The following is a 25,420-nucleotide window of genomic DNA, read 5'->3' on the forward strand; positions in this document are numbered from 1 at the left end:
TTCGAACTGTAATTTCTTCACATACTGTTGATAATTTTAGATTAGTTATTTTTTAAATTTTTTAAAACCAAACTTCTTACATATTGCACTTTCAAACTATTTCTGACTTTTTTGCCAAAGTGCACCTTTAATAAAGAAATGAAATAAATTAAGTGTAAATAAATACTCAATGTTACTTACTACGTATTGTCTGTGATAGTGTCTAGTTTGAGTAAAATCTACTTTTAGAGCTTATCCATTTAAAAATGTCTCGAGTAATTGTGAGAAAGGACATAAAAGGAATGCTATTAATTACTAGACAAACAGTCTAAAAGAGGGGAAATAGGCTTATATAATAATACAAAGCACTATTTTATTACAGCTTTGTAATAAACACATTACAGGTTACCATTTCAGGTTTATTTTAACAAAATCATATTTTATTGGGTTATTTAAAAACACAGTTGATTTACCAATTATGTTTTACTCTATACAATAATAATATACCCTGTGTTCATATTTAAAAGGTCCTATTTGCAAAAATAAAATAAAATAAAATGAAATACAAATTGATTTTTGAGTCTCACTCCCACTTCATCCAACACTGACGCTCTGGCAGGGCAGCCGGCCCACCCTACAATCCCAAAGCAGATTTTTTATTTTTTATTTTTAGGTTTTTAAGTAGGTCACTCATTTGTGATGACATTAGACATCTAGGCACAAATGTATGTTTTTTTAGTGGATGAAAACTAGAACTTTTATGAAAAGGTTGACATTTTATTTTCAAAAGCTACATTTTTTTGTCTGCAATATTACCTTTAAAGTGTACGCTTACATTGAGAATAGATGATGATGGATGGACGGATGGATGGACGGATAGATAGATAGATAGATAGATAGATAGATAGATAGATAGATAGATAGATAGAGATAATTATGTGCTCGTGTGTTATTTCCCTGAATTGCCACTAAGGGGCACTTTCCTCAAGCTGTGACTGGTTGCTCCTGCTTGTTCAGAGACATACAGAGGGCTACATACAGTGAGCTTATTGCTGGTCAAGTGTTTTGGCACTTATTTTGACAAAAATATATTTTAAAATCAGGAATAAAATGAACGACTGATATTTTACTTCATCTTCAAGCGCATAAAGTTAGCTTAGTTAAAAAAAATGCAAAAAATAAAAATAAAATAAAATAAAATCGTCACACGTGCAGAAATAATAAAATATGGGATTTTTCATCAATCGACATTTTTTTTGCTGCATTGGGGCGTTTCTGCTCCAACAGCAAACTCTCTGTGTGTCAGAGGTCCAGTTGTGCATTTTACTGTTTCCTTTGGCACATGGGCTTTAAACTTGGCACTTGCTTGTTGTTTGGCACGTCTCTCGGTGTTTACCATCCGCTTGCAGCGCTGCCTGTCAGCGAGCAAGCAGTCACGGTGAGCCACGCCTATTGTCCATGTGCTTCATCCTCCAATCTCTCCATCCCTCCGCACCACGCGCCCCGTATTTTGCATAAAATGTGTATCAGTAGGGCAGCGCTCTCCCCGGCACATGCAGAGCGCACATGTAGCGTGGCTTTACTGAACACATACCACGGTCGAATAAGCGCATCAAACTCCCCTCAGCTCCAGATCCCCGCCAATGAAAATGCACAAAAGCGTGAAGGAGAGAGAGGGAGAGAAAGGACTCCGCGAGATACAAAGAGTGCGCCAAATCCCACACAAACAGACACAACACAAGTTGAGCGGACGGAAAGGCGGTCACATTTCCTACTCACCTGCAAACGTGATTGATGTGGGTGTTTGTATCAGTGGGTGTGTATGTCATGCCTGACACTCACGGATATGCTGACTGTACTTTCTTGGAATTCATGAGAAGCTTTTAGTCTTCGCTCGTGCAGCATCACACAGCCAGTATCCAGCGCGCAGCAGACATCCAGGTATCTCTGAGGAGCTCGACTCGTCTAACTCACCTCTGCCACACCAGACCTGAGCACTGACTGACAGAGACACCGCTCTTTACTATCTCTTCACTGGGAAAACTTAACGTGCGCTGGACACTTTTCCATCACCTCTTCCCATTTTTGCGCTCCATGGAGCAGGTGTTTCACGCAAGGCTTTCTCTTGACTTTCTCACCTGTCTTCAAAAGACTTTTGCTCCAGAATAGTGACATTCACGGACGTCTACTTTCAAGTCTGATCAAAGGCATCGACATCAACAAGAGACATGGATAACAGTCCTGGTAAGATTAACTTTGACATTATGAGAGTTATGCTCATTATGGCACGAGTCAGGATTTATTAACAGTCATTGTTTAGCTCATTCATTTTGTTGCCAACTATCAACTATTGAGCTGTCTGACTCAACCGAAATCTACAATAACATGACAATTTAATTTAAATGTGATAGCTTACATCTCTGAATATTATAACATAAAATGCCATTTCTATTATTTAGTATTTGATTGTGTAAAACCCTTAAATTTCAAATTTAATGTATCCTTAAATATGCTTAATTGGCATTTGTGTGTGAAATCTAGTGTGTTATATTTTCTGCATGCCACTTCTTGACTGAGCTGAGTGATTTTTTTATCGGTTTACCACATGTTTATGACAGTTAGCTCATGCTTAAGTTAACTCTGAAGGCATTTAATCACCTCAACTTGTCTCTAAGTTCAGTAAAAGTTTGGTGCAAAAGTGCGACTTTACGCATACTTGTCAAAAAGTTTCCGCGCTGCGTTCAAATGCCCATATGGCTGGAGTGAGTCTGGCCACTTCCTGCTCCTGTCCATGAAAACAAACTCACGTGGAGCTTCAGCACACTCACTGTAATCAAAAGTTATCAGGGCCAGAAGTCAAACCACGCACTACCACCTGAAGAGGAAAAAACAAAGCAATTCTAACGAGAAAGGGCGTGTTTGTTTTTAACATCAGGGCCGTCGCCTCAGTGTCCACAGTATGAAAGTTGATAACCGCACGACTTCCATCCGTTAAGTGGCATTAGGAGGCGTTCCCTCGAGGTCAGCCAAAGGTGCACATGCTTGCTTTCCTCTACTAATTGACGGTGAATCATTTACAACAGCGACGGTCACGTTCCAGCACAGGTGATGGCTGCACCCTGTGCTCTGTCAACATGTTACACTAATCTGATAGCAGCGACACTAAAGCCACTCACCGGGTTATGACTTTCTATTTATGTTGATTAAGTGGGCCAGTGTTTTTCACGGGACACGAGAGGCAGTTTAAAGAGTAATCAGATAATGGCTGTAGTATTAGTGAAAAGATAAAAGATGAAGGCTGTAAGCTGGGCTTCCCTCTTGGTGTTTTATTGATGTTTGAAGGAAGTTTGCATGAAAGCAACTTCAAGTCTTTCTTTAAGTAGTTGTTTACTTATATATTTTACAGTTGATAATTGTTTATTTTTACTTTCCTTTGTCTTTTGTTTGCTTCCTCTCATTGATCTAAATGGAAGTGACCACCTTGAACTGGGTTCACTGGCTTTTAATGTTTCAATAACGTTATTGGAATCCATATGACTGGATTTAACTCACGAGTTCAGTGTAGTGATTTAGACAAAGCTCATAAACATCATCATAACCTGGCAAAAATATGGCTGCAGAGCATGGTGGGCTGCAGGGCTCATAAAGTCCAACAGATAGATGAGAATGACTGTGTGGCGGTGCTTTATTCATTGTGGGGACGTACTGTAAATCTGTTTGCCGAGTCCCATTGTGGGACTTTCTTATAGGGACAAATTGCAAGTCCCCATGAAGAAAATCATTGAGTTTTATAGTTAAGACTTGGTTTAAGGTTAGGGAAAGGTTAGAGTTAGGTTTTGACAAGTAGTGGTTACTGTTACTGTAGGGTGAGTCTCCAGGAAATGAATGCAAGTCTATGTAATGTCTCCAAAAGTGGTGGTGATGAACACAACCATGTACGTGTGTCTGTGTTGACACAGAGCCCCCATTTCACCTGCAATGACAACATGTTTGGGTTGCATGTAAATATAGAGGTCAATCAAAAGAGTATTGTAGTATTTGATTAATATAATAGCATGTATTATATGTCATACTGTAAAAAATAGTCCCACATTTTACATATGAAATCAGTGTCTAACTGTACTTCCTCGTCATGCAAATCGTTTAACATACATTTTGCAATATGTAAATCAATATGTTCATCAAATTTTACATCCTCATGTGAACTGCACTGTGAGAGTCAGTCGTATTAGTACTTAGTCTTTCTTGACACCGATATTAATGTGCTGATTTGCATACTAACTACACTACACTTAGCTGTCAACACAAAACACACTGTCCTGACTGTCCCAACACGCCCCTGGTGGAGGATTTCTGTATTACTCTTCATTACAATTTTTTTGCCAACATCAAAGTTCACAAGATCAACCATAATAAAACATGTGCTAGCTACTGTAGCAAGCTAACCACATTAGGCTCAACAGCCCCCTTTTGTGTTCACTCATAGATAAAAGCCACCAAAATACACCTGTGTAACCCTGCTGACAAACCAACCAACACACTAACACTGATGAAAACATAAAAATGTACCCCAAAACCAGATCTTTGAATTGACAAAAATACGAGTGTTTTTTTCTCAGGACATATAATCGGGACCTACTCACATCACTGAGTCCTTGAATGGGTGAAAGAGAGTGATACAACTAAGAAAACAGGGTTTTTTATACATTAAACATACTCAACTATAATCCCATAAATACGATAAACATTCCTCATATTCTCTCAAATAAATCTCGTTTTGGGAGGCTAGACGTGCTTGAAAACTTACAAAACTTTGCAAACGCTTCGCACCTGGTGAAAATGTACATTGTCCTTGTCACAAGTTTCACCTATACATACATATATACATATATATATACATATATATATATATATATATATATATATACATACATATATATATATATATATATATATATACATACATATATATATATATATATATATATATATATATATATATATATATATATATATATACACATACTACTCAGAATTAGTTAGAAATATTGGGATGGGTGTTTCGCCTGATTGTTTATTGTGTGACATATTGGAATTTTTATTTTGTGTCCCATTTCATTTGACTTTTATTGCACATCCACGCACATGCATCCATATCCAAATATCCCTAGCTAATTTTGAGTAGTGTATATCTCAAGTTAATACCAACCTGAAGTCTGTCAGGACTTAATAATTTGGGAAATTATGATAAAATATTCCGAAATAAAGATCTGTTATCATTCCTTTACGGGTCATTGTCAGTGGTAATAATACTTCTAATAATGGTGTAAGACAGTATACCGTGATATTTTCTCAGACGGTTAAATCACATACAGTTGCAAGCTAAACAACACACAGGATCCCACTGTTTCTAAACTAGGTGCAGCACTTAGCTGACGGTGCTGCTGGTGGTGCACAGTCAGACCACCCCGCTGCACAACATGCTGCTCTATTTAATTTGGCTCTTTAATTATAAGCCCCTGGCGGACTGCAGGAGCTCTGGCTCCTGGCTGGAGCGCAGCTTCATGTCTTCCCAGTGAAAGCTCCATCAAAAGCCTCCTCACGTGGCTTCCCTTGCAGAGCCGCGTGCGACGCGTGAGATATAGCCGGGCCCTCCTCCCGCCTCCCGCCGCTTCCCCGCTCTCACGGACGCTTCTCTGTTGATGCCGCCTGCGGTGCTGGTGAGCGAGAGCCTGGTCAGTGGGTCAGCGATTCCATGCATTAACTTTTCTCTCTCTCTCTCTCTCGTCACGTTTTCCCGCCTCATGCGCCTCTCGCCTGCACTGGAAGCATTTTCTCTGTCGTTTGAATCACAGACCACGCGGTGTGTTTTCAGAAGCTGACTCGAGCTTGACTCTGCAACATCTGTCCCCAACTCATCGCTCCGGGGGCACACACATCCGCTTAGGGTGTTAGTGTGTGTGTGTCAGCTGGAACGTGACTCTGCTGTTAAACATCTCCTCTCATCCTGAGCTTCTCCAAACGATGCTGAAACAGATAGCGGATTAAAAACATGGATCTGTGTTTCTGATAACATGGCACGACCCTGAAACGGATGTTTTATAAATTCATGTTTGCGTGCCAGGCGTTAAGCACTTTTAGCCCAGGGTAGAAATCACATTCTGGTGCTTAGCTATAACTTCCAGCTATCCACTGTGATGACACAGAATACAGGCGCTCCTGATAGAGATCGTGTGTGCTGCAGCATCAGTTTGAAGAGGTACTAGAGGCACAAAGACACAATTCTATCAAGCTCCTGTGATATTGACCTACTTACCACAAGCCTGAGTTAATGAAGTCTACTGCAAAGACACAAGTAGCACTCACAGATGGGCCACGTTCAGGAGCTCACAATGGCTCTTTTTTATTGGCCTTCAAAATGTTACACTGCAGCATTATAAACACTGCATTGCTTCTAAGGAAGCAAACCACATTCAGTGTTTATGAACTACACCACAGTGGCAAACAGAAAAAGACCTCGGTCACCTTGACTGTGGGCTATCTGTGGCTGTCTCTTCATGTCCTGCATTGTGAGACGAGCAAGTGAAAGTTAAGAGATAAAGGACAAGAGAGAAACGGAGAGGAGAGGAGCTGCTCTGCCTGAGAGCTGCTCACGTTTCTCTGCCTGCCTCCAGTCCCGGGCAGATTAGTGCTTGCACGGGTAGTTTAAGATGGGCGCTGTGAGGAAGGAATTTCATGTATTGGCCTACATATTTCCCCCCCTAGCAGCTCATTTAGAAGCTGATTGATATTACAGACTCCCAATAATAAGAATCAGAACAACACTGTTGCCTATCACATGATCGACTGATTGGTGGTTCCATTAAACCTCCTGCAACGTTTGTTGTTACAAATATTGAAAACAACAATATTATATGGTGTTTTCCTCCTTTGACCACACCTGGCAATATAACAATAAATCTAATGTTTTGAGGAAGTCCTCAGTGTTTATATTTAGATTGTAATAACCTTCCTGCTATGACACATGTAGGTGGCAGGTGACATTTATTAGTATAGCTACTGGAAAGCAGACTGTAAAAGGGATTGTTAATTGACAGGGTTTAAGGCACAGTGGCTCTAGGGGTCATTCATAAACACGTACTGTACATGTGAGTCTTCAGGTGGACATGCAATGTGTTTGGGTGGAGTGCAGGGGTTGGGCCAGGCTGACTGTCTGCTCAGGAGGAGGTGAGGCTCAGGCCTGCATCTGCTCTAGTCTGTCTATTATGGCTCTGGCATGAGTCAACAAACCGCCAACACGTGCTGGTTGAGGGATTATCAAAACATTTGCGCTAAAACAAATACCTTGTACAGCAGAGGGCAACACGCAGCAGCACAGGGACATGTCTACTGCACTTACGCGTGATTTCCATATGCAAGGCTGCTGACTTGCATTTGTTGGAAATTATGTGAAAGTTGGAAGTTTCTTAGTTGACATGTGCAAGCCAATCAGGACTTAAGTTTTAAACTGGACCCATATTTGTTTGAGTATTCAACTGAATTTGCATCTCCCCTGGACTCTACTGTACACTTTCATGACTGGAGTCCAGGTCGTACAGTTGATGCTTTCCCTTTTGCAAAAACGTGACTCACATTCTCCGACTGTTAGTCGCGCATGAACAGCAGCAGCTGAGACTCGGTGCCATCTCACGCCCGGGGAGCTTCCCAGTCATGTTTGTAAACACAGATCCGACTTCGGATTGTTGTATAGTTCAACACGAGACTGCGGATTTGGTTCGGGCAGTAACCGTGTCAGGAGTCCATGCATGTGAGGCGGCGGTCAGGTGTCGTGCTGTTAGCTGGCGCTGGGCACGGTGCCAGGGGAGCGAGGCTATTATTGGAGCGGAGGAGGCAGCAGACCCCGCAGACACGTGAGGCCGTGTCTCAGCTCATCCACAACGCATGACTACAAGTGCGAGAGAGAGAGAGAGAGAGAGAGAGAGAGGAGGAGAGGGTGGGGGGGATTGCGAGGGAAGCGAAACTTCAGAAACAACCACAGCTGAACGACAAAATCCTTCCACATATTTGCACGGTGCCAGATAAATATTGCAGTAGCATGACGCGAGGATTATTAACAAATAAGTCGCGTTTCGTTGGTGCATCTAGTGGAAGCCTGCCTGCTTTGTTGCTGTGCTACCAGCAGTATTTTTAGCGCCCACTTTATCCGCTTGAGCGCACCATTACGCACATTACGCTCAGGATGAGGCAACGACGCTGCAAATTCTCAGAGCTGTTCACTGCTGCCCAGAGGTCGTGCAACATTACATCACATCACATTCTAAAGTTGTAGAGCAGCAGAATGTTTTTTTCCAAGGAAATATGGACTGCCACTTTAAAGTTATGATGGCATTTATAATTCTGCATGTTTGGCATATAAAAATAAATGCCATGTCTGAGGAGCATGAACGTGAACCACATAGATCAAAACTCTCAGCTCAATGCTCTCCTGTCCATTCTTTCCCTTCTCTGCAGGAGGTGGAGTCATCCTGTATGCAGGGTCCTCAGGAAGTTCCAGCCCGAGTCCAGGTAGCCCCTCCAGTGGCTACCAGACACAGTCCCCGTCTTCACACTCCCAGCCCTCCTCTCCAGAGGAGGTTACCTTCACAGAGATCGGGCCATTTAAACAGAGGGCTGGTGGTTGCACCACCCCATCCTCCAAACTGGTGTTCCAGTTCCCAGAGGTCTACAGTAACCCCTCAGCAGCAGCAGCCACTCCACAGCATACCTATGCACACCCCATCGCGGGAAAGAGGCCATGCGGGTTCACGGGAACTTTCACAAGTTAGTGCTCCCTTACTATCAATATGTATGAAGATTTTTACCTCAGTCTAAGTTTTTGCAGCTTATCTAACTTTCTGTTTACCCTTTTTCAGAAACGGGTGGAATGGTCCTGCTTTGCAAAGTCTGTGGGGACATCGCATCTGGTTTCCACTATGGAGTGCATGCATGTGAGGGTTGCAAGGTAAGCTGAGTCAGTGCCAGGAATTAGAAACCCCAAAAAACTGTATTCCAGTGAGAAAGAGTAAATTCATGCATTGATAGATTGATTAAGAAATTATAATTGATGTTAGTGATCGAAATCTACAAAATAAAATAGATCTGTCAATAAATGTGTCAATGCAGAGGTGAAAATTGTGTGCAGGAATTTACTCTTTTTCCTTGGTTGCCCTGATCAGAAAAAACAGGTCACTTAATGTGGCATGATTACACCTTGTGTGGCTTTTGGTGCACCAGTTTCATGCTTTTTTGGTTGTTTGTTTCAGGGTTTTTTCCGCCGCAGCATCCAGCAGAACATCAACTACAAGATGTGTGTGAAGAACGAGAACTGTCTGATCATGCGCATGAACCGAAACCGGTGCCAGCATTGCCGCTTCAAGAAATGCCTCTCTGTTGGCATGTCAAGAGATGGTGAGACATCCTGACACATTTTTATATAGAGAGAGAGACCCTCATGCAGTTCTGCCAGAATGCCACAGTGCTCTGATTAGCCAAAGCAGCAGGGAAATGGGCACAGCGCTGATATGTAGGTCTGTGTGAAAAATGTAATGCGGAAAGTCTTTTGAGGTCATCGTGCCAGTAGCTCAGCCACTCACTTTATCAGCAGACCTGCATCTGCCTTGCCCTTCTACCCTGTCACTGCATTGCCAAAGATTTCCATCTGGCCTTGCACCACTCTTAAGTTTCTAAGTGTCTTTCTCCTGCCCTTTGCAGCATCCTCCCACAACACTCTTACCTCAATGCTCTCTTTCAGCACGGCCCCTCCTCCTCCTCCATGTACCCACCATGTTCCCTCAGCTCTCTTACATCTCCCCCTCAGACAATGATTTATGAGAAGAGGAGCCTTCGAGTCCCCGAAGCTATCTATCATCTCGAAAACTGCAGCAAACACAAGAATTATTTTAGGAAATTGGAACAGGGTCAACTTGATTACCTTGTGTATGCCCATAGAACATCTCACTGCAATTAATGAGGGAAAGGGCCACAATTAAGCAAGGGATGCAGAAAACAGCCATCCGTTGTGACAGAATTTATCAGACGTGACGCTCACATCACCTTGTTTTAGCTCTGATAGCTGAACATTGATTGATCACCTATCATCACGGATTAAGAAAACAGCTGGGCTGACCTAGAAAAACAATACAGAATTGGGCGTATAGTGTATTCATACATCATGACCTACTTGGTGTAGTTTGCCTGCCGTCTTCCTCTCAGTATGGTTTCTGCTTATCTCCACCCTCCAGTACCCCATATTGCCTAATCTAGTAAAGAGGTTAGTGTTATTTCTGCATGTGCTTGACACTTCTGGTGCAATAAGAAAATAGGGTGCCAAAATACGACTCAATAAGTGAACAAAGAGTCAGGTCGACCCTCTCGGAGGAGATTTTCGAATGCGTCAAGTACCACAACCTAGAAACCCCTTTTTGCTCTGTTTCAACCATTACAAAAACAGGAAAACCGCATGCAACTGCCGGCAGCCCACAATAAATAGTACAATCTGATTTCACACCAGGCAGCTGTGTTACTTTGGCACTTCAGTATAGGCAAATATTTAAGTCCGTTGGAATGATGGCAGACTTTTCTGCCTCGAACCAGAGCATCTTTTTTAGTGCACCAGCTCACTAGTCCGCATTTGCTTCTTTTTCACCATGATGAAAGGGATTAATCTCATGCCACGTTATTGGCCCAATCCTCATCAAAGGATACTGCAGGGAATGAACAGATTACTGTATATTCAGTAAACATAACAATATTTACTTTGCATATTAATGGGCTAAGTAAATCACCTCACTTGACCCAACAAAGTGTCATTATGTTTAATGTAAATTGCGTGTGTATAACGGTGCATCATCTGAAACATATTATTGCTGCTATTCAAATTCTCTGCTCAGGAAACCTTTACTTGCAAAAGTCTTTGAAGCTGTACCAGTTTTAACTTTTATGCCTTATCTAACTCCACCTTGCATGTGCACACACCTCCCACGCACACAGACGCAGACTCTAACTTTCCATGTATCACTGTCTGTCACGTCAGTCCTCTTCACGCTCCCACTACTGTCTTCTCAACTCATCTCTGCGCTTCGAGCACACCTCTCTCAGCCTTCTTCCACTCACGAGCTCAGTGCCAGTGACATCACGCTCACGTTGCCCCACTGCCCTACTTACAAACTGAGGGAGGGAGCGGGAGAGGAAGGAGACAGGGGTGGATAGAGGAGAGGATGAGGCAGATGGTAGCAGGGGGTCTATAAATAGCCTCTCCAGCTGATGGTTACTGTGGGAAGGGGGATGGGGATACGGGTGAGGAGGACAGGGAAGTTTTCATCTTATAACTTAGATGATTCTCCTTGAAATCCTTCGAAACTTTAGGGAGGTTTCATGCTTTTTACATGTGTGTATATGACGGTAGCTGTCTCATCATGCTTAGCTTTAATGTACAGCCAGCATAAGTTACCTGTCTTGTGAGGTAGCACGCGCCTGACTCTTGATCTTAAAGAAATTAATTTGTCTTGGTTGTCTTGATTTCTTCTAATGTCCATGTTGCTGATCTGTCCTCCCTGTGTCTTCCCTAGCTGTGCGCTTTGGCCGCATTCCTAAGAGAGAGAAGCAGCGACTTCTGGACGAGATGCAGAGCTACATGGACAGCCTAAATGAGTCGGCTGCCATCGAAATGGACTCCCCCCCTGTGAGGGACATGCCCCCAAGCCTGGATGAAGGCAACTCAAAAGAGGCCATCGGGGCCATCTCCAGAGCGTACCGTGACATCTTCACAAGCAGCAGCCAGGAGAGACCAGCCAAGAGGGCTAACATTACCATCACCACTAACAACAACAACAACACAACACACTTTTCTCAGGATGCCAATTTTCCACAAGTCTCCTCTCACCCCACCTCTGCCCAGAGTTATCAGTCCTGCCCTGTTGCCACTCATTGCCCAGTTGCCCACAATGACAACCAACATACATTCCAAAATGTGGACAACAATCGCTATACCTACTTAGTGTCAACTAATCAGAATCATGATCAGTCCAACAATACAACACGTCAAGGCTCTGCCAACCACAACAGTGTTCGCACTGCAGGAAGTACCCAAAATCAGCCCTCCTGCCCGTGGAAATTAGCTCCAGGAGCTAAAGTGCTGGTAAGAACAGGAAGCAAATTATAGCAAAACTTCACTTCACTTCAACTTCACTTCAACTTCAATATCTTTTGCCTGACAATCAATTAATGATTCTATGTCTTTTGTCTTCTCTAAGGCCTGTCCTCTCAATGCATGGCCCGTATCAGGGGCAGAGCGCACGAGTCAGGAGATTTGGGAGTCCTTCTCTCAGTGTTTCACTCCTGCTGTCAAGGAGGTGGTAGAGTTTGCCAAAGGCATCCCAGGATTTCAAGAGCTTAGCCAACAAGACCAGGTCATGCTGCTAAAATCAGGCACCTTCCAGGTAATTACACATTTTAAAGGATTTATTTTGCTCATCATGTTTATAAAATCAGTGACTACTTCTATATGTGTCCTATTGTATTGTTGGTGTAAGTATTTGTCTCAAATTCTCTTTGTTTCCTTGTGTGGTTAGGTTCTGATGGTGAGGTTCTGCACCTTGTTCAATGCTGAGGAGCGTACAGTGACCTTCCTGAATGGACAAACTTACCCCCTGTCCACCCTGCGGACCTTGGGCATGGGCTCTCTACTGGACGCAATGTTCGAGTTCAGTGAGAAGCTAGGCTCCCTGGGGCTAGAGCCTGATGAGATGGCCCTCTTTATGGCTGTGGTGCTGGTCTCTGCAGGTGAGAGAGCGCCACTATTTAGTGACAAAAGCTGCAGAGTGACACTTTGTTAATGAACCAAAAATGTAGCAACCACTCACACTCACATTCTCTGTGCTCCTCAGACCGTTCTGGGATCTCCGACATGCGGGCTGTGGAGCAGTTACAGGAGGGTCTGATCCGTGCCTTGCGGTCTCTGATCACCCGCCGTCGCCCAGATGATTCTGCCCTCTTCCCCAAGCTCCTCCTGCGCCTGCCGGACCTGCGCACTCTCAACAATATGCACTCTGACAAACTGTTGGCCTTTCGCATCGACCCTTGAGCGAACCGCCTACTCGCCAAGCACAGATACACAAACTGTTATGCACAAAAATATACAACACACCACACACGGAAACACACACACACACACACACACACACACACACACAGATATTATCTTCCAAGGGCAGGACTTCCTTGAAAATTGAGGAAGATGGAATTGTGCAATCTGATGAGTCTTGTTCAGAGGGGTAAATGAGGGCAGTGGCGAACACATGTTTGATTCGTTATTGATCTTCATGCAATGTTTTAGGATAAATAAACATACACATACAAACTCATGTATACACATAAACCTCAGCACCTCTTAAGAGACATTGTTCCATTAAATAAAATGAATTAAATTAACATGTAGAGTTACTATTATCCTTTTGGACAAATCATTTGTGCTATCGTTCATTTTATCCAGTGTACTTAAGATCTAAAGCCAGTTCACTTCTCTTTATTCCTTTACTCGTACAGTATCAACAGGCCATGACTAAGCAGCAGCTAAAAGACGGATATCGTAGCTCCAAACCGTTATTTCTTAGGGACCATTAGTGATGATTGACTATATGTCAGTTTGTGTTTAAGAGAAAGGGAACCTGTATATAAAACATAGCAAAATCTGAAATATTAAGGTAATTGTGTATCATTGTTGTTTCACAAACATACCATCTGCATCAGTACTGGAATGATACCACTATGTTAATGTGTCACTTGTACACAGTAGGATGAATTCTGTCTCTTAATATTTTTGACTGATCTTCCAGAAAACATTTGGCACACCTTGGGTTTAAATATGCCAACTTTGTGAGTTAAAGGCATTTTATATATTTTCACAAAAACATTGTGTATGAGTCACTATATCGTATCACATCTGGACTGATGGAGACGCTCCATGCATGTTGGGTTATGTAGTTCCTTTGTTTATTTTTGTTGCTGTATATATTATGTTACCCCAATGTCTATGTATCAATGACTGAACTTATATGATGGATCGGACAGTTGAGTTCGGTGTAAAGAAGAATGTATTGACCTTCCTGTAATAGGTGGGGGTTTGGCCATGCCAAGGGGGCTTTGCACAGGAGAATATAAAGTTGGGATTCTCAGACGGTTTAGACACACTTCCTGCTATCAGATGATGTAACCAACCAGCATAATCCCTGAAATCACCAGCACTCACTCCACACGCACCCTTCCTCTGCCCCCAATGTTTGTCATACAAACACAAGAGATATTTTTGGGTGAGAGTTCCTATTTGATTGGTCCTCTCGCTGTTTGCTTGTTTGATTAAGGCTGATTAAGGACATCTTGTACATTTTGTAAATCTTTGTTCCTATATAGAAATGATATAAAGTTCGAATTATGTACTACTCTGCTTGTGTGTTGTTCTTTTCTGTCCATTTGGGCAAAATGCAGTAAGAAAGATGTGCTGAGTCATTACGACTGTGTGGATCTCACACATGAGTAACACAAATGTACACTGGCACATCTGAATAAAGTTAGATAACACCAGTGTTCTAAAAAGTACCCAAAAGTCATACATACTAGTAAAAGTTAAGGTATCATGTTTAAATATTACTTATTGCTATTAAGTCATCCATACCGAGGGCCTACTTACTGTAGGTGAAAGTCTTGAAGTATCTGATATTAAATATACCTATGTATCAAGTAATTTTCTGGCAATAAATGTACTTAAGTATCAAAAGTACCAGTAGAAGTAATAATAGGCTACATATATTTACCGACTGACCGTTAAACCGCCAGGACGATTACTGTTTTTTGTATTATCAAAATGTACGGTTTTCAAAATCTGATTGCCAATAAAATAAATAAAATGTATTTTGTAATCTGAAAAGTAACTGTAGTAAGTAACTGTGGTAAGTAAATTTGGGCTACAAATATTTAAACTATAAAGTAGCAGAAAATGGAAATCTTCAAGTAAAGTACCTCAAAATTGTACCTAATTACAGTACTTGAGTAAATTTACTTAGTTACATTCCATCACTGGATAACATACCCTGTATGCTATTAGGGTGTGGATGTTATTGGTGATTGCAATCATAACAATGTTGTATAAAGTACCCAAAAGTCATACTTTAGTAGAAGTAAAGATAATATGTTGCAATATTACTTCGGTAAAAGTCAACCAAAAGTCTTAAAGTATCTGAAATTAAATGTAATTATCATAATAACCTCATAATATCATAATTATAGGTAATATAGTGAGTAAAAAGTACATTATTTGGCTCCAAAATGTAGTGAAGTGGAATTATAAAGTAGCAGAAAATGGAAATACTCAAGTAGGGTACAAGTACCTTAAAATTGTACTTAAGTACAGTACGTAAGTAGATGTACTTAGATACATTCTTTCACTGCTCCATAGCTAGAAATCTCTGGTAGACAGTACAACAACCTATGAAGTCCATTATCATTAGCCTGCATCACGTTGTATATCAGTATACAATTGGAGTCAGACATGGAAATACTACAAAGCATTGTTCAAGAACTTACTTTAAATGACAAATTCTTTGAAGAAGAGAGAAAGAAAAGATTAGCCATTCGAGAAAGTTACAACACGGGATGTCTGGAAACATGAGAGCTTTCTTCTTCCCCCCTGGAAATCAAAAAGCAACGCAGGGACGCCATCTTGTGGGGAAATAACAGATCCCGGATCCCGGATCCCGGAAGTGAATGGTCTGTTTCCTACTAAAGGCACACTTGCCTAGCACATATCTCACACCATCACTTATTTATGTTTTATTTTTCACTTTTGTGCGTCGTGTAAGTAATATGGGACCGCTGTCAAACGGCACGGTAAGATCTATCACATAGTATCACAAAGTACGGTGAATAACGTATGATAATAGGATAGAGACGGAAGTTAAAATGTTTTTATTTTTACGTTAGTAACAGGTTAGCTTCTATGCTAACGTTGGCTAAATAACAATAGCATTCATGTGGTTTTCAGCGTATCTATCACTATTTACGTAAAATAAACTAAATTGGCACTAATGAAGTTTTCCGTCGTTTGTGCTGGTAATGTTACTGCCGTTTTTATTAATACAAATCTAAAAGTAAAAGCTTATCAGCCAAGTTTGCTACAAACAAACATGGCGAATTACTACCCATATGAATTGATTCAGTTGTAAATGCTCATTTCTCTGTACTTGTTCACCTTGTCTCTTCACAGGTGCTGAGAAATAAAAAGAGAAGAGCTCAAAACGCCCCAGGACCTCAGCTTTGACCTCAAGTGGGTGCAGTTTATCACACCATGTTGGTGACAGCATATCTTGCCATCATTTTCCTGCTTGCCCTGTGTGCTGGCCTCGAACTCACAGCCCGCCGCCTCACCCCACCTCAGTCTACACCAACTGCTGTAGCCAACCCTGTTTTCCGTCGCTTCCAGAGTATATTTCTCCGGGCATACCTTTTGGCTTTGTGGGCAGACTGGCTCCAGGGTCCTTACCTCTACAAACTGTACCGCCACTACAGCTTCCTGGAATCCCAAATAGCCATCTTATATGTGTGTGGCCTGGCCTCCTGTGTTCTGTTTGCTCCTTTTTCAGGCTGGCTCCCTCAAGTCTTGGGCCGCAGACAGACATGTCTTCTCTTCTGCCTGTCCTACTCTGCTTGTTGTCTCACCAAGCTGTCCAGAGACTACTTTGTTTTGATTGTGGGCCGGGTCCTGGGGGGTCTGTCCACATCCCTGCTCACCACAACATTTGAAGCCTGGTATGTGCACCGCCATGTAGACGTCCATGATTTTCCCAAGGAGTGGATCCCAAGCACCTTCACTAAAGTTGCCACCTGGAACCATGGGCTCGCTGTGGGAGCAGGGTTGGTGGCTAACTTGCTGGCTGAATGGCTCCACCTGGGTCCGGTGGCTCCATTTCTCCTAGCTATCCCCTGCCTGGCATGCTGTGGCTGGGTGGTGCTAACAGACTGGGGCAAAGAAGAGGCTGAAGAAGCTCCTGAAGGAGACAAACAAACACTGCTTCTTGGGACTTCAAATGGAGGTGTGACCCGTTTGTCTGCAAGGGCCCGGTTCTCACGCAGCTGCCTTGAGGGGTTGCGCTGCTTACTCTCAGACAGGAGAGTCATGCTCTTGGGTGGAGTGCAGGCTCTGTTTGAAAGTGTCCTCTACATTTTTGTTTTCCTCTGGACCCCAGTACTGGACCCCCATGGACCCCCTTTGGGAATCGTGTTCTCTTGCCTGATGGCTGCCAGCATGGCCGGCTCCTTGCTGTACCGCCTAGCCACCTCCACACGCTATCGGCTACAGCCTGGTCATGTTCTCTGCCTGGCTGTGCTGATGGCCTTCTTCTCCCTCTTCATGCTGACCTTCTCCACTGCCGCAGGCCAGCCTAGACCTCATGAATCCTTTCTGGCCTTTCTGTTGCTGGAGCTGGCCTGTGGCCTCTACTTCCCTGCAGTCAGCTTTCTCCAGGGCAGGGTGATCCCAGAGGAGAAACGGGCTGGTGTGCTGGCCTGGTTCCGGCTTCCTCTGCACCTGCTGGCCTGCCTAGGGTTGCTGGCGCTTCATGGGGAGATATCAGGGACAGGTGGAGGGGAGGATGACAGCGGCACCAGACACATGTTTGGAGGCTGTGCAGTCATGATGCTGGCAGCTTTGATGGCAGTAGTCAGTCTGTTTACTCTGGGCAGAAACGACACAGACCTGAGACTGGAAGGAACCAGAGGGGAGGGGGAGATGTACTGAGGACACAGAACATATTTCCATTCATGCCTGACTGGTTTCTGATATATTGTAGAAACCTTTTATGTTCCTCTGGAGTAGTCATAAGTCTACATTTTGCCAAATGTATCAGTGAAGGAAATCTGAGTCCAAAGGGGATGCTTTGTTAGATGTAAATTAAATTGAATTTCCATTTTTATATGTTTGCCTTGTTACTTCTTTGGTGTTTTGGGGAGAGACTTTTACCAATCATGTCTCTAACATCTACCTTCATTTGTCAAGTAAATTGGTGGAAGCTTTTTAAGCCATGTCCAAAACTCCTGTATCATTCCATTAACCATTCCAGATAACAGGTTGTTGCCTCCTTGTGTCCACGTATAGAGATGGAGTGATGTGTTTGACAGGATATAATTAATATCACCTGTCAGTGTCCCGATGAGGATCCGTAATGTAGTGGGTCCATCATACCTTTATAAACAGATAGAAAAGATGTGATCAGTATCCAAAGAAAAAGCCATGACTAACATGTAGACCAGAATCTGAATGTCAGTTTTTACATTACTTCTTCCACAACACTTTGATTTTCCTTGATGCTGTATTTTTTCCAGCATCTGTGTGTTTTTATTGAAAAGAGCAATCAGTAGATCACTTTTATTTCGAATACATTTTCTGCTCTTGTATACAGGAGAATTTCTCTGTATTGTCTTCATATTTCTCTGTTCTTAACACTTTTAAATAAAAGTGTACATATTGTACATAAGTCATATTTATTTGTCTTATGTTACCAGAATTTCTATTTTGTGGCACATTGATTTTTTTCATATGTATTCAGTAGTATCATTTGGGGTCTCACAAAATCCAAAATGGTGCCATGTCAAATATTCTTTAAAAGCTAAAACATATTCCCAGCAAACACTGCCTGACATGACAATTACTTCATTTTAATTGAATCATTTTTTAAATACAATAGGGATACACTCATGTTTCAGGTTATTCAAATGAAAAGGGCCTATTTAAATTAACAGAAACATTTAAACACTGATAAGAGTTCTGAATCTAAAAAGTACAGTACAGTACATTTTAGCCCCTACAGTTCCCCTCTCTGAGTTTTGCTGCACACCATATTTTCTAGATATTTCTGGACAGGCATCCATCCTCCCCATTTTTCCTGGTGCTGTGGTACAGTCCCAGCTTTTCTCTATGGCGCAGCATCACCTGGATTCTGCTAGAACATCCCTCTGTGGGTGAGGGAGGGGTATCTGCACCAGTCTTAACTGCGTTGTTTTGGGATTACATCACTATATCGTCAGAGGGTGTTTAGTCAGAGCAGGCAAGAAGAGCACTGTCAGTCTAAGGTCCTTTCTCACAGTTTGGCTAGGCACTGCAAGAACTACATCACCAAGAAAAGAGACACCAGAGCCCCATTGACTGGTTGGCATACAAAACAAGACAACCTACTGCAGGACGGCAAACAAGCATCATGACACAGGGCAAGGTATGAGCCTGCTTTGATAGTGTCATTCATTTAATGTTTCTATCCTTATCTACCCTTAATCACAAATTAAAAACAGATCTGTATTTTGAATTTTTGTCTGGGGCCTAGATTATTATGTAACAGCTGACGTGCGTGGCTCTACTCTATCCCTTTAGAAATGCTTGATAGCAACGCAGGCTATTCACTTGTGATACAATTGGATTTAGTAATTTCAATAAACACTACACTGTAAGTGGTGGATTTAAATGACTGAGGTCATGCAGTCTGGTATTTGTAGCCACAAAATCTCACAGAAGTCAATAGCTGTTACATAGAGTAGTTAGGTTATGAATGGTGCGTTAAACCTGCTGTATTTCTTAATTTGTGCTGTTTTATATTTGTGTGTTGTTCATGTAAACTGTGAGTTTGCGTCAAATGCGTCACCGATTGTTTGACGACGTTGCGTCACCATGACAACCCGTTTATTTCTGTAGCTCTAGCAAAGCGTGCTAAATGACGGTGCTGTAACCCCCAGTCTGTGCCTCTCATATGATTTCATCCAGATGGTTACCATCGCCTCTTAGGAAAAACACAGTCAACGCAGTAAATGTTCATATGCCTATTAGCATAGATTCGGGTCTGAGAGCATCTATGCTAATAGGCTACATGAGAGGCACTGTAACTGTAGCCTTACTAGCCTACTGTATGTCAATAACATCTAACTCTAGGCTATGTCAACATAGCAATCAAAACAGTCATTTAGTAGGCTACAATGGCAGTTATGAGCACTGTAAAGGTTTTTTTTTTTGTTAAATCTGAAGGTGAAGCAGCTACACCAGCTGATGTGTGTGATGAAGTGTAAATTATTAAAAGCAGTTGATGTCTCAGTTGTTTGGGTATCCCTGCCATGAGCTTAAGTTTCATTTGAAGTGGTAGAGGTGACAGCAGTTCAAATTTAAGCTGATGTGAAAGTGCTTGTATTGTGAGCAGCTGAAAATTGAACATATGGTAAATTGGTTTTTAATTTGAAGGGGAAAAAATCAGCTGAATTGTTGGTTATTCAGAAGTGTATACATTGACATTTATAAGTCCAGAGAGTAGGATTTAGGAGGATCTATTGGCAGAAATGAAATATAATATTCATAATTATGTTTTTATTTGTGTATAATCACCTGAAACTAAGAACCATTGTGTTTACGTGACCTTAGAATAAGGTTTTTATATCTACAGAGGAAGCGGGTCCTCTTCCTTGGTCCTCTTCCACAATGTCCGCCATGTTGCACTGCCATGTTTCTACTGTAGCCCAGAACGGACAAACCAAACACTGAAATGTTTTTAGCGGCCACCGTAAGGGAGGGTAAGGCGATGGTAAGAGTAAAACAAAATGATGCCCATTCAGTTGCAATCTGCAGCCTCGCTAGATGGTATTAAATCCTACACACTGGATCTTTAATATATCAGTTGTAGTGTAGCCTCAGCACTGAAGGAAGTCAAACTGTCAGTTGGAGGCGGTTGTAACGTCATTTGACATGTCAACAAGCTAAAGCAGTTTATGTGTGAGTAAAAGTGAAGGCCTAAGCAATAAAATGACTTGAAATTTCAGCTCAAGTGTCAGCCTACAATATGATAGTATTTCACCGAAATAGTGCTGTTACAGTCAAGACACAAATATAAATGATAATAATTTACCCATGTACAATACAGTAGCCTACATACTGCATAAGCAGAAATCAAACATCTTTATAGTCATCATGACCATTTAGCCTATGTTAATAAGCCTAGTTTTCATTTTCTAAGATGGAGAAGCTCCTGGAATATGACCGAATATGAATATTTTATTTTTTTTCAAGAGAACATTGTAATACAGGTAAACACAGTAGAACAATCAGACAGTTGGTCACCTATGTATTTATACAAGCATTATACTGATGGATACATGTCAGTTCATGTGATGAAGGGTCAGTGATCATCTTGTGAGGTACAAGGTAATTTAATCACCATTAAACAACACAGGGTTGCATAATCGAATGGAAGTTCATGAACTCCTTCATGCTACATAAATTACAGAACATTTATACAGTTATTTATATACAAATATGCATGAACACAGTGCATCTTTTGAATTTGCGGCAAGGTAATTGTGAACAGCAGCAAAATGATGGTGATGATAATGTGGTGTGCATCTTCACATCAAAAGTTCAACATCTGGGAAACACTGTCCATCCACTTTGACTGAGTGTGAGCACCAAGCATCAATGTACACAATCCATTTTTCCCAACACCACTGGATTTTATCAGCCCGTAAATTAAGCGAAAAATGTATTCTCTCCATCCCTTGAATGGTAGTAACAATATCTATCCAGTCAGTCTTTGTTTGAAGCTAAAATAGTGACTAGATTTTCAGGGAGCAAGGTTTGTGCATGTGTGATATCACACTAGTTTTGACAGACTGATGAACAGTAACTAAAGCATATTCAATACCGGCAGAATCTGAGACATTTTACACTCCAGACCAGAAATTGATATTGATTTACTCTGACTTAAAATGAGTTACAGACCATAAACTAAAAGATAACATATTGTCCATCCTTTGTGCTATCAGTTGTCACTTGCAAACAAGACCAATGACTCGTCCAGTGGACAAGCCTCAGGGTCACCATCTCCTCCCAGCTATGAGGAAGCCACTGCGGGTATGACACCTTATCATATTATATTTAATCATAATTTCAGGGTGTCATAAACTTTAACAAATGCACTTGATGATGTTCATCGTGTTTTGGGGTGGTACAGAAGTGACCAAATAGTCTTAAATGAATGTGTTCTCCAGGCACCAGTGCTCCTTGCTACAATGATGTTGAGATGCTCACAGAGTTCACCTGGGATGATCGCAACATCAGGAGGGTCTTCATTCGAAAGGTATCAAAGGCTTCATGATCATTCCATTAATTACAGTATTAGCTCTTTTGTGACTGCTGTGTGTCACTTATAATTGACCTCAGATAAGCATTGTTAAACTTTAAAGGTCTCACCAGCACAAACCATTACATATAAAATAACCAGTATGCAATCTCTTTTTAACTCTAACTTGCTTTCTTTCAGGTGTATGCCATCTTGATGATTCAGCTTTTGGTAACTCTAGCTATTGTGGCTCTTTTCACATTCTGGTGAGTGTTAGATCAATGTTTTTTCAATTTAAATCTGATAAAACTCACCGGGTAGTGTACTTACAAGAGACTGTGTTTCTTTTAGTGACCCTGTGAAGGACTACATTCAAACCAATCCTGGGTGGTACTGGGCCTCATAGTAAGTAACAGGTTCAGTCAGTCTTGGTTTAGTAATGCACAGTTTTTTTATGTAACATTTTTGGTCCATGTCACTTCCAACTAACAAAATATCTAACAATATTTATTTTGTTTAACAGCGCTGTGTTCTTTGTGACATATCTGACCCTATCTTGCTGCTCTGCACCAAGGTAAGCAAAAAGTCCTAAAAGTTAAATGTACAACACCAAAAAAATACAAACTACTAGAAACAATCGTACATCACTTCAAGCACCTAAACTTCAATCTTTTACTTCTTACTCCTACAGGAGACAGTTTCCATGGAATCTGATTCTGCTTGCCATCTTTGTAAGTGTAAAGCAGATATTTGTTATTTTTTGTAATAAACATTTTCATTGGTGGACTGAGTTTTGCTTTATAAACCGTTGAATGAAGCAAGAGTAACGGTTTGTAAACATCAGTTGCAACCTTATAATGGCCTCCCAAATCATGTTTATAGATGAACTACACAGTATTTAATAACCATTTACATCAGTTGCAGCTTTACAATAAATAATTGCTCAACAAATCGTTTATAAAGCATTTTATGCATTGTTTGTTAACAGTTAAATAACTATTAACTAAATTTACAATTCATAAGTGATTGTTATTAAAAAAGTTATACCAAAGTTTGTCAATGTGTAACTTTCACTCACAACTGACTGTAAGTTGACAATTATAATGATGTAAAAAAACAAAAAAACAAAACACATTTACAAATATGTTTTATAAAAGTTAAGGATCCATAGTCATGACCTGTCCAAAGATAAATGTATTTTCACATAACTCTAATATATCCTGTTTCAGACCCTGTCACTCTCCTACATGACGGGAATGTTGTCCAGGTACACTTAAGAGTTAGCTATGTGACTGTCTTTTGTTACTTTACATTGTGTCTTGCTGCTTTATACCCAGCGTGATGACATGTTTCTTGTTTTAATAGCTTCTATAACACCAAGTCAGTGGTGATGTGTCTGGGCATCACAGCAGCAGTCTGTCTCCTGGTCACAGTCTTCAGCTTCCAAACTAAGGTGAGATTTTTCCTTTTCTGGCCTTTATATTTTATCTGATGTACTGTAAAATCATCAGTGTGCCAGCTTTTCATGCTGTTGGATTAACATATGTAGGTTTGATTTCATATGCTTTCTCCATCCAGTTTGACGTGACATCATACCAAGGCGTGCTCTTTGTTTTCTGCATGGTCATGTTCATCTCTGGACTGGTGCTTGCATTCGTCCTTCCCTTTCAATATGTAAGTACGACCATGTGAATCAAGCTTTTACACCAGTTGTGTGTCATGTAAGGTTGGGATTTTGAGGACTTTCAAGGACACAGTTACATCAAATAGGAATGTAAATTGACAATCTGGCAAATATTTGTAATGTCACTAATGCAGACACAACTCTAAATTGAGACAATATGTAGTAATTGTACTATCATGTGCATTCAGATGTGGTGATCTAAATCTTGGGATCACATCTAATCAAATCATTATGGTCATTTAGGTACCCTGGCTAGATGCCATCTTCGCTGCCCTGGGAGCCATACTGTTTACCATGGTAAGAGTACAGACACTGTCAAGCTATTATTGCTAGAAATGCACATATATCACAGGCTATATGAATCGAACCAGACAAAAAGATGTCTTACTATCTGATTTTCTTTTCTGTTGTAGTTTTTGGCATTTGACACCCAGCTCCTCATGGGGAACAAGCGCTACACCATGAGCCCAGAAGAGTACGTCTTTGCCACTCTCAACATCTACCTAGATATCATCTACATCTTCTCCTTCTTCCTCCAAATCTTTGGAACAAAACGAGAGTAAACCATCACCACAACTCTACCTTCAGACAAGGGATGCACCATGTATGGCAATTTAGACAGACATGAGAACAGTCTTAGAATTTTGGTGATTGTGATGACAGTGCTTCCAAATGCAACAATTTTATTTTTTCTTGTACAGCTATACGTGTACATAGACGTATGCTGATATTCACATCCAAAATGTCAATAATAACCTCTCCATCCTCTCTAGCATGCTGTGAACCCACACCATTCGCTTTACCAGCTGGAAACATTCTGTGATTGTCCTCCATTTAAAGCAGATAAAACATACTGTGAGTGTTCATCTGAAGCTGTATGGGTGTCTTTATATCCATGCCTGCCAAGATATCACAAATCTTCTGCGAACAATAGATGTCAAGAGGTAGTAGATCTATAATACATTATGCATGACTCTAAAAAGCCCTAACTATGCCAAGTACAGTCATCCCATCATTCGACTTTTGCTGTGGGTGTTGATTTAGTGATTGAAAGCACAAATGTAATTTAAACAAGGCTTCTAAGACTGAAAGGCTTTTCCTGTGTTTTCAATCATATGCAATGTTGTCTCAATACTGTGAATTACAAAAACTACTTTGACAGTAGGTGACATGTTTTCTGGCATTTGAATGACAATCTGAAAATGTTACTTCTGGATTCAGGATGTTGCTACTCATCTCTACCGTGATTTGTTACTCATGTTCATTGTATACTGTATCATGTGCATGTTGATTTTTGCTCCATTTAACTATGAAGCTGTTATTCATTGCCTTGAAATTGTTGAAATGTTTCTTATTAGTGTGTCATTTCTCTAATGTGTGTGTTTGAACCTGGAATCTTTTAAATATAGATTGTTTAGGCTGATTTTTTCATGAAAGATATTTAGTTTGATTGTTGGTGTTATGGTTTTTGGTCTTAATATTACTGAAATGTATTTCATAATTTTGAAGTGGTGACAGATGATAATTAAATATAACCATGGCAGTGCCATACATGCATGCATTTACTGTGACTTTTGATAAGGCC

The 25,420-nt window shown here is 41.1% G+C and overlaps 3 protein-coding genes across 3 annotated transcripts; all 3 read left to right on the forward strand.

The window, feature by feature from the left end:
• Positions 1-1,546: 1,546 nt before the first annotated feature.
• Positions 1,547-14,453, forward strand: nr1d4a (nuclear receptor subfamily 1, group D, member 4a). The gene is made up of 8 exons (XM_073469509.1): positions 1,547-2,223; positions 8,491-8,799; positions 8,892-8,980; positions 9,282-9,426; positions 11,586-12,154; positions 12,270-12,455; positions 12,588-12,798; positions 12,903-14,453. Exons 1-8 carry the CDS (start codon positions 2,208-2,210, stop codon positions 13,097-13,099), a joined length of 1,722 nt encoding a protein of 573 aa, XP_073325610.1. The 5' UTR covers positions 1,547-2,207; the 3' UTR covers positions 13,100-14,453.
• Positions 14,454-15,779: 1,326 nt separating this feature from the next.
• mfsd5 (major facilitator superfamily domain containing 5) lies at positions 15,780-18,545 on the forward strand. Its single transcript, XM_073470143.1, has 2 exons — positions 15,780-15,897; positions 16,274-18,545. The coding sequence occupies exon 2, from the start codon at positions 16,355-16,357 to the stop codon at positions 17,801-17,803; it is 1,449 nt and encodes a 482-aa protein (XP_073326244.1). The 5' UTR covers positions 15,780-15,897; positions 16,274-16,354; the 3' UTR covers positions 17,804-18,545.
• Positions 18,546-19,259: 714 nt separating this feature from the next.
• Positions 19,260-24,398, forward strand: LOC141000370 (protein lifeguard 2-like). The gene is made up of 12 exons (XM_073471077.1): positions 19,260-19,274; positions 21,856-21,943; positions 22,081-22,169; positions 22,353-22,417; positions 22,503-22,556; positions 22,675-22,725; positions 22,843-22,882; positions 23,381-23,418; positions 23,517-23,604; positions 23,730-23,825; positions 24,079-24,132; positions 24,249-24,398. The coding sequence occupies exons 1-12, from the start codon at positions 19,260-19,262 to the stop codon at positions 24,396-24,398; spliced, it is 828 nt and encodes a 275-aa protein (XP_073327178.1).
• Positions 24,399-25,420: the final 1,022 nt, after the last annotated feature.

Source organism: Pagrus major, chromosome 7, assembly GCF_040436345.1.
Source record: "Pagrus major chromosome 7, Pma_NU_1.0".
Lineage (NCBI taxonomy): Eukaryota > Metazoa > Chordata > Actinopteri > Spariformes > Sparidae > Pagrus > Pagrus major.

Bases quoted from the DNA above. Each gene is read 5' to 3' on its own strand.
- mfsd5 (XM_073470143.1), top strand. From the start codon at position 16,355: ATGTTGGTGACAGCATATCTTGCCATCATTTTCCTGCTTGCCCTGTGT.
- nr1d4a (XM_073469509.1), top strand. The intron at 8,981-9,281 runs GTAAGCTGAGTC...TGTTTGTTTCAG, and splicing joins ATGCATGTGAGGGTTGCAAG to GGTTTTTTCCGCCGCAGCAT. The intron at 12,155-12,269 runs GTAAGAACAGGA...GTCTTCTCTAAG, and splicing joins CTCCAGGAGCTAAAGTGCTG to GCCTGTCCTCTCAATGCATG.
- LOC141000370 (XM_073471077.1), top strand. The intron at 22,557-22,674 runs GTAAGTAACAGG...TTTGTTTAACAG, and splicing joins GGGTGGTACTGGGCCTCATA to CGCTGTGTTCTTTGTGACAT. The intron at 22,726-22,842 runs GTAAGCAAAAAG...TTACTCCTACAG, and splicing joins TCTTGCTGCTCTGCACCAAG to GAGACAGTTTCCATGGAATC.